At 45.5% G+C, this 12,550-nt stretch overlaps 2 protein-coding genes across 2 annotated transcripts in view; one reads left to right on the top strand and one right to left on the bottom strand.

Annotated features, from left to right (window-relative positions):
- gas1a (growth arrest-specific 1a) overlaps positions 1-12,550 on the top strand; it is an 81,348-nt gene that overhangs the window by 46,689 nt on the left and 22,109 nt on the right. Inside the window, exon 5 of the transcript XR_015858518.1 lies at positions 5,227-5,280. The gene's annotated coding sequence lies outside the window, so the exon portion shown is untranslated. The remainder of the gene's footprint in view (positions 1-5,226; positions 5,281-12,550) is intronic.
- On the bottom strand, positions 5,309-12,123 carry tars1 (threonyl-tRNA synthetase 1). The gene is made up of 19 exons (XM_088375344.1): positions 11,967-12,123; positions 11,415-11,492; positions 11,162-11,352; positions 10,786-10,909; positions 10,151-10,275; positions 9,611-9,728; positions 9,336-9,400; positions 9,185-9,263; positions 8,964-9,110; positions 8,696-8,794; positions 8,461-8,627; positions 8,208-8,370; positions 7,947-8,084; positions 7,112-7,189; positions 6,933-7,033; positions 6,565-6,669; positions 6,420-6,492; positions 5,816-5,930; positions 5,309-5,721 (listed from the first exon to the last, which is right to left on the bottom strand). Exons 1-19 carry the CDS (start codon positions 12,024-12,026, stop codon positions 5,573-5,575), a joined length of 2,175 nt encoding a protein of 724 aa, XP_088231470.1. The 5' UTR covers positions 12,027-12,123; the 3' UTR covers positions 5,309-5,572.

Below are 12,550 nucleotides of genomic sequence, written 5' to 3'. Positions count from 1 at the left end.
GCGGGCTTCCTCTTCCTTTCATCTCCTCTCTAATCTTGTGTTTGCACAGCTCTCCGTCTTGTCAGCATAGTTTGTTTCGGTTTTCATAGCCGTCAATAGCGTGGCCTCGCTCCCTCTCGAGGTATCAGCCGCATCTCAAACGGTTGCCGCTGAGAGATCCCCAGCCGGAACACTTCCGCAGCCGCCATCCCTCGCTTTTGTCGGCAAAATAATTAAGGGCAACCTGGACGGCTGCAAAGAAAACCTTCTTTTGTCACTGCAAATTTGCTCTCCTTTCAACACTTGCTGAGCTCAAAAGAAGGCAGCAAAGATTTGGAGGTTTTACCATACCAAATTTGACCCTAATAAATACAGGAAAGAAATCATTAGGCTCAAAATTCTCACGTTTTTTTCTGTGCATTTGCATCCTATTGGTCTCCCAGCGTTGTCGTAAACTTCAAATTGCCGTGTCAATGATATTAATTCAAGCGGTGACCCATCACATTAACGCCTTCTCTATCCAATCACCCGTGAACTAAAGGTACAATAAACCCCACAATTAAGAAAGAAATTAATTAATTTAAAGAAATAATAAAATAAAAACTCATAAGTGCAAAATGATAGCAAAGCGAATGAGAAAAGGCCGAACACGGAGGTGTTCACGTCCGAGCGTAGCAGCAGCAGCAGCAGCAGACAGCATGAGAATTCTGTCTTGTTTTTCTTCCAGCTCAACGGTCCATGAGTCATGTTGGAGCGTGTCGCCGTGGCGCAGACATTTGACAGTTTTTTGACAATTCTTAAGACTAACTCAGGCAATTAGGGGAGGGAGGCCATTCCGGACAGATGCGGACGGGTGGGTGAGTGGGTGGGTGGGGTTGCCGGCTACAAAAGCTTCTCTTATTCGGCTGGAGTCAGTCGGGTCGTCTCGCCGTTAAAAGTAGCAGCCAAACGAGCTCGACTTCCAGTGAGCTCACGTTTATTCAAGGCATGATGTCACTTCAGGGTGTGACATCACGTCAGGGTGCGTTTAGGCGGGAGGCGGCGAGCCATTAGCCACAATGCCTTCGTTCCCAAACAGCAGATTACTCAAAGTTCAGCGTAGTAACTGAATATTTTGCCAACGGCCAGAATGTAAACATGAACAGGCGTGCCGTGCCGTGCCGTGCCGTGCCGTGCCGCTCGCTTCCACGGGCCCGTGTTCTTCAGTCGGCGGCAGTCTGAGGCCTGCTGGTTGGGGAACCTCTTGTATAACCTCTTGTCATTCCGATCAAGCCTCTTTTGAATTCTTAGTAACACAAATGTGCAAGCTAAGCAATAGAAAGTACTCCAAACTTCAAATGCCGGTCGGCCCACCAGGTTGCCGTAGGTCGGTGCCGGTAGCCGCCATTAACACTCGGAGCAATACAGGCACGAGGGATTTTGTTACACTCCACTTTAACGAGAGATGACCTGGGGCTATTTATAGGCTGTAAAAACCCCGTCGAGACTTGAGTGCATCGGCGCAAAAGGTTGCCGACGCGGGTCAGCATCGGCTCAAGAATGTGACCCGAATCGTGTTGACCCGCTGAGACGTGCTCAAATGCTTAATAGTGAAAATGCTCCGATATCGTGTTTAGTTATTTATCTTCATCAAACGTCTCAGTGGTGGGGCGGCGGCGCCGTATCGCCCTCTATTGGCCAACTATTGGCAATTGATCATCTACGGTTAGAAGAGAGCAAATACGATGGCGGTAGCGGTGGAGCCCAAAATCTTCAACCTGGATGTCCAAGTGTTGTTATTGAACAAATCGCCGGGCACTGTGGTGATGACGCCCCCCCCCCCCCTCCCCTCCCCTTCAGTCCTCTTGTGTGTGCGTTTTGACAAAGAAGGAGGCCCCGCGAACAGCCACTTTCACACCTCTCTTCGCAGCAGTACTCGCTCAACTCCAGCACTTTCCTTTCAGGCCAGGAAAATATACCACACACGCTCCAAAACAGATTCATGGCAAGAGGACAACTCTTTCTTGAGCGCTTCATCTGAAAGAGGAGAAAGCGCAGGCTCACTTGAAATGTTTATGGGGCTTTTTTTTTTTCTTCAATAGGGCAAAAAGTGCGACCAAAAAAGTGCCCCCAAACAAGTCAAACAGCTTGGAAGCTTCACAAAAGTGGCAAATATGAATCACTGCACCGTGGATGCCAGAAAGGCCTTTCCCGTGTTGCTAAGCGAGCCCCCTCGCGCAGGAACTGGCCGGGTGGCAACGGAGGGGGGAGGGGGGTCGAGCACTTCAGCTAGCCTCACAGCAGCGCCGCACGCTAGATATGACTGGATGCTGCCGTTCCCTCCCCGGCCGGCCGCCTGGGTGGTCCGCGCTTGATTTTATACTGCCCCCCATTAGCGCCGTGAGCCGGTGATTTATGCAGCTGTCGGCTTCGACTTCATCAGCCCCGTCAGCCGGCGGTGAATTGTGGGTACGCTGGCGAGGTCTTCTCGCCAAGCGCCTCCCACTTGAAGGTCAAAGAGAGCCACCCCTGAGAGGCTGGGGAAGGTTGCAGAGCTGAGACCAATACAATTTGGATAAATCACAAGCGCTGCTCTGTGGAGAGCGTCCAGTCTAAACATCTGGCTCGCTAAACGTAAAAGGTTGCTCCACGGTGAGAAAGGAGTCATTCATGAAGCGCGCCGACCTGCGCTGTCAGAAGACTGTACGGTGCACTGATGGAAGATCCTCCGTACGTCCCGTGCACCTTTTGCCTTGACATGATGCAGCTGTGTTGTGATTGTCGCTCCTCCAGACCTACATGGTCGTCCGCGTTACCGGGAAATGTTGCTGTTGGCCTCACGCGGGGAGGGGAGGGGAGGGGAGCGAGCGACTGCTGGAGAAAAGCCGCCTCTCGGTGTGAAGTGGTTTGCCTCATTTATGCTGCCTTCATATTTTGAAGATGCCAGCTGAAAAAAACAACACACCCTTCAATACGCTAGAAGGTCTGATCCAAAGGGTCCCAATTAGAAGCGTATCATTTAGCCACGTAATGATATTCAAGACGGCAGCTCGCTTGGCCCAAGCTAAACGAACTCGACTGGCGGCTGACCATAATTTAGGGTTCGCTCTCATTGGCGCGCTCGGGTGTAGGTGTCGGAGTCTGTGCGGGCATTCACGTGTTGTGAATTGCAAATGGTTGGTAACCATTCAAAAATGCATTTCTGGAGTCCAGAAGCAACACGAGTCTGGCATGAACAAGGCGGAGTCGCGGCAGTTTGTCACAGTGGAGGCTTTTGCTTGCCAGCGTGCGTGTGTGTGTGTGTGTGTGTGTGTGTTTTTTTAAATACAGTATTTGGCCTGCACTATACACACACAGACTATCCGAGCGGTTGCGATGGTGACAAAGAAAACAGAGGCGCAACAAGCGTCCTTAACCACAAGGAAAAATGAAGGCGGACAAATTTCAACTCTTGCTCGGGAATAGTTTGCGTGAGGGAAAATGCAATGATGTTTTTGGGAGAAGACTCACATTTGTGTGTGACAAGCGCATGCTTATTGGCTAATAGCAATAAAGTGAGCATTGAAGCGCTTGTATGAAATGCAGTGAAGCAATGGCATCCCGGTGACGGGCTGCCGCGGAGGGACCACTTGAGCGTGGGCTACTTTGCAAATAAACGCACGCGTGTGAGGAGAAAGAGAGGTTTGCTCAGCTCACTGAAGCGTTGTGACCCTTGGAGTTGGAGTTCCATTCAAGCATTCAGCACCGATCCAACAGGGACTCCCGACTCCACATATGCCGTCCTGCCTCGCTCCGTCTGTTGACACTCTCCTACTCCATTGACTCTTTCATTAACCCCTTGTCTAAATGTTTTTTTTGGTTTGGTCTTTTCAACTCGCACACTTCACTCAAGGCAACCTTGCTATGATCTCTGGTTCTGATGTTCCCTCTTGTGGTAGGATTTGATACAGTAGGGGGGGACTCAGCTCGGGTCCTTCCAGAATGTGTCCTTTATGAAATCTCCAAAACGACAAAATGTAGATTTTTGAATATGACTTAGAATATCAAAATTGTCACTCCCTTTTGATGCCCGACTTTTATAAATATGCTCTGAAGTTATATTTCAACATCCACACAACCCTGTTACGGTTAGCATAGCAGCTCACACTGCCAGCATGAAGGTTTGAACAAAAGTATTCGTGATGCTCTTACAGAAGTTAAAGTTTCACTCAAAATAAGTGGCAGCTTATTGGACACAGCATTGTTATTTTTGTTTTAAACTAGCTTCACTTGACAGAAATTGTAAAATACTGTTTATTCTGCGGTGGAGTGGGGGAAAAGAGCTTATAGCGAACATGAAACAAACAATTTGTATTTTCTAAAGATGGACATGAAGGAATGCCTTCAAATCCTTTCCATGTAATAAAACCCCAAACATTCAGCATGAATTAGGGCTGAGTATCCAACCAAATAACCAAGTGACTTTGTTTGGTGCTGAAAACTTCCAGGGGGCCAACTCAGCCTCTTCATTTCGAATCACCTGTAAGCGTCAGAACAGCCAAAATCAATATTTTGCGTTGGCCCACACTCACTTATCACGTCCTTGGAAAATGTCTTTTTTACTCCAACTTTGAACCTAATGTTCCTACTTAAAGTAATGAGAAGCATTTACACGACTTAAAGGGGACATTTCCGAATAAAACAGGGGCCAGCGGGCACCTGAGCAAATGGTGACATATTGATGCCTTTCTGGCCGGTCTTGTGAATATGAGTCACTTGAAATAAATCGCGCAAAAAGGATTTTTGGTTACATTTTCGGCTACATTTTGGTTTCAGCTTTGCTTTGCATCTTGTTGTTTTTCCTCCTGCACCTGAGAAGCAAGTCTGTCGTGTGGAGGCTCACTTCCCCCACAAGTTCACTACAAAAGCTCTTCTTATGCGCTCCAGCTGCAGAGGTGCATTTAAAGAGCGCCCACTAGTGGTCCGAGCAAGTAATAATGACAAGAATCGGTGGATCAATATAATCATAAAGTGAGGGAAAAGAAATTAATTTCTAAGGATAACCATCCATATTTTTATACCTCGTGTGGGCCTTAACTGGAAATGGTTGTAAATTGATTTTTCTGTCTCAGTTTGTGACTTTGTGTATCAACTTAGTGTTTTGTTAAAATCTTTTCATTCTGATCAAGCTTTGTCTTGACATGCTACATTTTAAAGAAGCAGTGATAAGAAATGTTGATGATCTAATTGGACTATTTTATTAAATGCATTTTATTCTCTCTACTGTAGATGCTGTCCTGTGAGCAAATGTTGAAGACTATTTTGCAGAGATACCTGCATAAGGTAATGCAAATACACAGACACACACACATCAAGAATAGACCGTTTAATTACCAAAATTGCAACTCATGTACAATTCCCTGAAAACATGAAGACAGCATGAAAAGGAAAAAAAAAAAAAAACACCAATCGACCGTTAAAGCCAAAAGACCAAAGTCAAGTCAAGAGCAAATGCAGTTGGAATAGGAGACCAGGCACCAAGTTACACATGATTATTGACATATTGTTTATTGAAAAAAAAGTCAGAGCCCTTTTACCGATAATTGACTCAGGTGCTGAGATGAAACAAAACATCTCAGAAATCCTCTTCTGCGTTCCGGCTCTTAGACAATTTGAGCTCTTTGAGACGCCGGATGCAGTCGTCCACGCCGCGCTCGCCGTGAACTTTGTTGTCCCGAGTGCGCACGTTCACTGTGTTGCTCGTCTTCTCTTTTTCCCCCACCACTGTTTGGTGAGGGCAAATAGTAGGAAAAAGACATTAGCAAAGTAGAACATGAGAAGAAGAGGGAGGGAGGGAGGGAGGGGTGAAGTCACTCACCCAGGATAAAGTTGTACTGTGACAGTTGGGCGTTTCGAATCTTCTTGTTTAGAGTGCATCCGGGATCTAGATCCACGTCGCTCATGAAGCCGGCGTTGTGAAAGTCTTGTTGAACCTGGACAGTTAAAAAAAAAAAAAAAAAAGGATTGTCTAGTCTTCAAATGGATATCTTGTGGATTGCAATCTCACATTGCTGCTTGCTGGCAGACTGTGATTGCAACAAGTCTCCAGTCCACTTGGTGGCAGTAATGCACCGCCAAGCTAATGGGGCTGAGCAGGCACCCACAATAAGAACTCATCCAGTTCTCCTACTTGGAGAACACAATTTGTATACAAATGCAAGTGTATTTTTCACTGCATTTATTCTCACCAAATCTTTAGAAAAGAACATGAAACAGCTAGATAAGAAACTGTAATCTGTGACTGAAGCATTTTGAGATAATTGAATGCATCTTATATTCAATATTACAGAACTACTTCATTAATCGTGAGTCAAGCGTGTTATACTGTATATTCATTATTCATTCGGTGATGACATTTTTTTTTCTATCGTGGGGCATCATGTAGAAAAGTATCATTTCTAAGATTTTTTTTTCTTCTTTACCTTTTGCGCATAGTCCTCACAGGTTGGTCCCACGGGGACGACCATAACTTGGCGAGGTGATAACCACAGCGGCCTGTGGGACATTTTATCAGTGCTCGTTCGTCTCTTACGATATAAATCAATACATCGCGGATGGTAAACCAACCATTTGCCTCCGTAGTTTTCGGTCAGGATGGCGATCATCCGCTCGACCGATCCCAGGATGGCTCTGTGGATGATCACTGGTCTCTTCTTGTCATCTCCATCATGGCTGGTTGAAAGATGGAAACTTTCCATTTATTTCCCAAACTGAAGGTTCCCTCTTAATACGGAATAGAAATCTCGATGTCTGCTTATAACAAAACAAAACTTTTGAATGTGATACACTTCTATTCAATTTCCTCCCAAAGGCTCTTGAAATTGCCCACCCCTTTGCAACCTTGGCTGTCAAAGAGTTGAACATTACAGCACTTCAAAGCAGACTTGTAGAGATTTTCTACAGGCTGAATTTTAGCTAGCGAGCCGGATAAGCACCTAACAAAAGAGAGATTGAAGCGGATGGGTAGCTGGAAGTCCAGCTGGATGGTGGCGCACTGATGGTATCGGCCGATGGCGTCCTTGATCTGGATGTCGATCTGCGCGCAAACGAGACGAGAGGTTAATGAAAGGCGCGCTGATGGCCAGTTATCGATCGGCCTTGTTAGCCGCTTCACCTTTGGCCCGTAGAAAGCGCCGTCACCCGGGTTGAGAACCCATTTCTCCCCAAAGTCATTCAAGCTGTTCTCCAGTTGCTGCCAAATAAGCACAGAATCGTTAGATCCTGGATTGTTAGTTTGGATAAAAGAAAATATTGACTTCATTCAGCGGCCATTGTACATTAAATGCAATAACCATATGGTGCGAAAGAATGACTGAAGCCATTGTATTCTTTTCACAATCAAGGCCAGTGTCGACAAGTGAGGCAGAGCTGCCCCCTGTTGTACCTTCTTCACCTGTATGTGAAGAGTACAAAAATAGTCCTAAAAAAAGATCTTCTTAAACATAATTCATGACGCACTTTCTTATCAAATAGGGCTGTGGCGCAACCATGTGATATTTTAGAAAGAACAAAAAAATGCAACTTTTTTTTACCCAATAACCGAGGCAAGTTTTTATAGGGAATAAAACGTTAATTTGTCCAAAGTGAATCACAAATATGAGGGGATTGCTCACGTGTAAGCTTTCATTTTGTTCAAAGGGCTACAATGGTATCTCTGTCATCTCTCTTGGTGAGCTGACAAATGTTGGAAAATCTCTTGCGGCGAGGTAAATCCTCGGGAGAACAGAGCCCATTTTTAGCTGACAGCAGATGTGCCGAGCGCCGCCCGTTCTTTTTAAATATAGATGTTCTTTGTCTTTGGAGAAGCACCTTCCATTTGCGCCGAGGCGAGGCTCTTCAATTTCTATCTTGATAACATCGCGGCTCGGCCATCGTGGCTCTCCCGAGACTTTGTGCGAGCGCTTGACATTTTCAGCGAAGCAAGAAAAACAAAGAGGTGCTTTGATTACCTTCTCTGCTTGCTCCCAAACGGCGGGCTCTCCCAGGAATTTCTCAGGTCTCGTGGAGAGGTTTAGCTTGAACGTGAAGCCGAACACGTCGTAGACGGTGCGCAGGAAGTCCAGGCAGCCCTTGATCTCGTCCTCGATCTGAGCGCCAAAAAAACAAAAAGACAATCGCGCGCTTCGAAAATGGCATTCAAAGCAGACTCGGCAGACAGGTGTTGACATATTATCGGTGCCTTTTACTACTTGGGGTTGTGCTGTGCTGACCTGATCCATGGAGCAGAAGATGTGAGCGTCATCCTGCTGGAAGCGGCGGACGCGGGTGAGGCCGGTGAGGGCCCCCGATAGCTCGTTGCGGTGCAGGACGCCAAAGTCAGCCATGCGCAGCGGCAGCTCTCTCCACGAGCGTGGCCGGTGGTCGAACATCAGACTGAAATTTCATCAGGGCAATGAGGAAAAAAAAGAAAAACTAGTGCAAGAGAAGAAGAAGAAGAAGAAGAAGAAGAAGAAGAGGCCTCACCAATGGCCGGGGCAGTTCATAGGTTTGAGGGCAAATGTTTCCTTCTCCACCTCGAAGGAGAACATATTGTCGCTGTAATGCTGCCAGTGGCCGGAGGTCTGCCACAGTTTGCTGTTGTAGATGTTGGGCGTCACCACCTCCTGGAAGCCCCTTTTCCTGTACTCGCTCTGGAGCAAAACAAAACCAAACCAAATCAACCTTTTCCTATATTTGTCTGATTATGACTCTGACTTACTCTGATGAACTCAATCAGCGTGTTGTAGATGAAGGCACCTTTGGGCAGAAAGAAGCAGCTCCCTGGACTCAGGTCGTGAAAGAAGAACAGATCCTGCTCCTGAGGACGACACGTTTGCATTTAGGCCAATCCAGTTTCCGACTCAGCTGGAATGAGGACTTGCCTTGACAACATTTTTTTTTTCTAAGCTCTCTTTTTCACCGCTTGGCTCAAATGAGTCATTTTTCCTGGGCAAAAGTCTACTTTATGAGCTCGGTGAAGTTCATACCCGGCCTAGTTTGCGATGATCTCTGTTCTTGGCCTCTTCCTGAAACTTCTCCCACTCTTTCAGCATTTTGGGGTCCGGGAAAGAGATTCCATATATCCGCTGGAGGGTCTCCATGTCCGCTTTTCCCTCCCAGTATGTGGAGGAGTTCTGTTCAAAACGCCTTTACATATTTCCCTGCGTGGGGGATTGCTGGATTGATGATATTCAGAAAGGCAGCTCACCTTGTGGATCTTAAGTGCCTTGATTTTTCCGGTGTGCCTCACGTGCGGACCCCGACACAAATCGATTAAAGGGCCGCACCTGAAACGTTTGAGATCGAAGGACGTTTGAGACGCACAACAAAGACGCAGAAAATAGTCAAGGCTCACTCACCTGTAAACTGTTGTGGTGGGAGTGGTGACCTTCTCGTTCAATATGCGGCACTTGAACTTGTTGTACTGTCAAGAGGAAGAGCGTCGGTTAGACATTAAACCGCTACCATTTTTTTGGGGCATCTCCTTAAGTGGGTTGCTGCCACCTTGTGGCACCTATGAGCAATTACAACCCCTTATCTTCAAACGTCAGCTTTTCGCCGCACAGCCCGGTCGGTCGCTATCCGCGAGGGTTAACTGTCTAGTTAGTCACGTGATGTTCTTTCTGCGAAATACCTTGAACATCTCCAGCAGAGTTTCCTTTTTAATCTCCAGCCTCTCAAATGGCTGCTTCTCCTTGATGATTTTCTTGCACAAACCCTCCAGACAGGGAAAGTCATTGCTCGACACCCCCCTGCGCACAAATTCCACAAAGAGAAATATTGCATCTCGCGTCTATATTCAAAAACGCAGCTAAATTTAACGCGTGCACTCGTGTTTAAAGGGCATCTTTAAGTGTCAGCGCCGTTGTGATTAGCGGGGAACCTTTGAGAAATCTGGACTAATGGTCGAGAGTAATTGGCTGGAAGGGTCCTGCAATGTCAAAATCTCCTTGGTAAGAATCAGTCAGTGAGGAAGGCCATTAGCATAACATGACTTCATTAGGAGGCTTATGGAATTAATTAGACAGCACTTTTCTGCAGCATGGTAGAAATGTATATGGAGAGAACGTCAAGTGGAAAAGCTGTTGTTTCAACTCCAGTCGACATCATTAAAAAAGCCAAGCTCATTAACGATTGTTTGGAGAAACGGGAGGCCGAAGCGTGCGCCGCTCACTCGTTGCCGTCGAGGAACATGTCGTAGTAGAAGCCGTTCTCGATGGGCGGACCGTAGCACAGGCAGCCCCCGTAGACTCGCTCCATGGCTTCACCCAGGATGTGAGCGCTGGAATGCCAGTAAACCTTGGAGGATAAAGATATTCAGGTTTTCTTGTAGCAGCAAAGGTTTTTTTTCCTCTTCCATAATAGCGGTATCAAAGGATCTTTTTTCTTAAGCAGTCATTGATTTGTTTTTGTTTTTCCCAGCTCCTATAACATGTGCCAAGTTTTTTTTTTTTTTGTAGCTGCATTGGTTGGAATTGATTGTTTTGCCTTCACGTGGCAAATTTTCAGTCTTAACCATAAAGTGCCTTGTGACTGACTAGCACAATGTAAATTTGTTGCAGTACTATTTATAAACAGTACATACTTTAATGGATTCCTCACAATATATCATTGGTGCACCTCAATTTTAGATGTCATGGGCAATTGACTTCACAAACAAAATTTTAAAAAAAATGAAACTCATGAAATAGATTCACTATAACGAGATTAAAATGTGTCAATATTAAACAGCATATATATTTTAGGGATATTCTCCTTCAGTGGTCAGAATTTCTATTTGTAAACAATGATTGGCGCCGGCGGACTCACAGCTTGAGCCTCGTCATCGTCAAACTTGAGCAACTCCAAACTGCAGTGGTCCTCCAGAGGCCGGTCCAGATCCCACACGCCTTTGTTCACCTTGGCGATCACCGTGTTGTCGGCCAGACCTTGACTGGATGCCAGAGCGGGACATATTCATCAAATTCACCCCCAGACGTTGAGTTGTGCTGACAAGTCTGCTTTCAAGAGACGAGTGCAGTTCAAAAGTGCTCTGATGTGCAAAATAGAGTTGAGCAAAGCGCAGCATCGTAATAATAATAATAAGGGAGTTTCACAGCCATCATAATCCATGTAGAGTAGCAAAGGTAGAATTAAAAACTAATAATCATAACTAGGATGAGCGGCAGCCAAGCATCTAACTGACCTGATTCCACAAGCCACTTGGTAAGGGGTGGTCTTCCAAGACTCTGCGTCCACCACTTTCCCGTCGGGTAAAGTGACTTTAATGGGGTGAGACTCTTTGGCCGCTCTCTCTGCCATGAGGGCATCATGCTCAGCTTTGAGCTTGGCGTATAACGTCAGGCGCTCATCAATGTACTCCGGTGCTGGTGAAAGCTGCAAAAAAACAACTGTATCGACTACCGGATGCAGGATTGAAACATGTTTTCATTGCTCACCTCAGCTCTGCCACCAGCATCTCCTGCAATATTTTTCACCTTCTTCTTTCCTCCATCTTTACCATTCAGTCCTCCTCCCTGTTCAACCATCACACAGTAGCTACTGTATATTAATTTAAGACACATTATACTCCATTATTACAGTGCTGAACCGTTACAGTATTGACATCACTAAAGATTAGAGGACATACTTGTTGAAACATTACAAATTTAGGGGGGGAAAGTCATTTTATTTGGGTTTTTATTATTTATTATTATTTATTATTATTATTTTTTATTTGGCTATTTCTAGTTCAAGATTACGAGCAGATGTTAAAAATACCAAACCAAGAAAGGGGAAAGTTTTTGAAAGTTGTTGTAAGAGGCTGCCATGATCATACGTGGAGCATTTGAGTTGATTTCAATGCGGGGTCGCCGGCCGGTTCTTCCCGAAAGCCGACACGTACGTTGAACAAGCACATTGCTAGTTGTCAATGTGAACCGAGCGACGGCTAGGCTAAGCTAACCGGCGAAATTGAATTAGCCTTGCTAGAAATGAAGGCAAAACGTTACCTTTTGACCTTCGGCAACGTTGAGTTGACTCATTTTCTCCACGACAGTCTGTTCGGCCATACCAAATGAGCAGCTGGCCCACTTTAAGCGACTTGTTCACGGGTTAGCGAGCCCTTAACTGCCAAGCGGCGATGACGATTGGTGACGTCACCAGGAAATCTGATGCAATCTTTTTTTCCTTCTATGAGGACTTTGGTATTTCATGATGCAATGTTACACATATTTCAGTGGTAACATGTGTTTTTCAAAAGTTTTAATTTCCCTTTTTTAAATTTTCCATTAATCGTGTTTTTTCCCCAATTTTTTTTATGTTGCTATGTCCTTTCTTATTTTCTGTAACTGATTAATTACATATTTATTTCTATTTCAGTTCATTTTGAATCATAAACTCGCTGTTTACTGCCTATATTAAGAGATTCAATGCAAGCCCTCTAAAAAAAATCGTAGTGGTCATTTTGCCGTGACCGCCAACTCGCAACCTATCGTTAATTTATTGTGAATCGTAACTTTATGGAGCTAAAGGAACATTGAGTGTTTGAGGCGTCCAAAAAAAAAAAAAAGTCAAAACGCAACTCATAGCGATA

Source organism: Syngnathus floridae, chromosome 5, assembly GCF_059516105.1.
Source record: "Syngnathus floridae isolate MCC-2025c chromosome 5, RoL_Sflo_1.0, whole genome shotgun sequence".
Lineage (NCBI taxonomy): Eukaryota > Metazoa > Chordata > Actinopteri > Syngnathiformes > Syngnathidae > Syngnathus > Syngnathus floridae.
This window is presented reverse-complemented; position numbering and strand designations above follow the sequence as displayed.

Bases quoted from the DNA above. Each gene is read 5' to 3' on its own strand.
- tars1 (XM_088375344.1), bottom strand. From the start codon at position 12,026: ATGGCCGAACAGACTGTCGTGGAGAAAATGAGTCAACTCAACGTTGCC. The intron at 9,729-10,150 runs GTGAGCGGCGCA...ATTTGTGCGCAG, and splicing joins ATGTTCCTCGACGGCAACGA to GGGGGTGTCGAGCAATGACT. The intron at 7,190-7,946 runs GTAATCAAAGCA...CTTATTTGGCAG, and splicing joins TTTGGGAGCAAGCAGAGAAG to CAACTGGAGAACAGCTTGAA.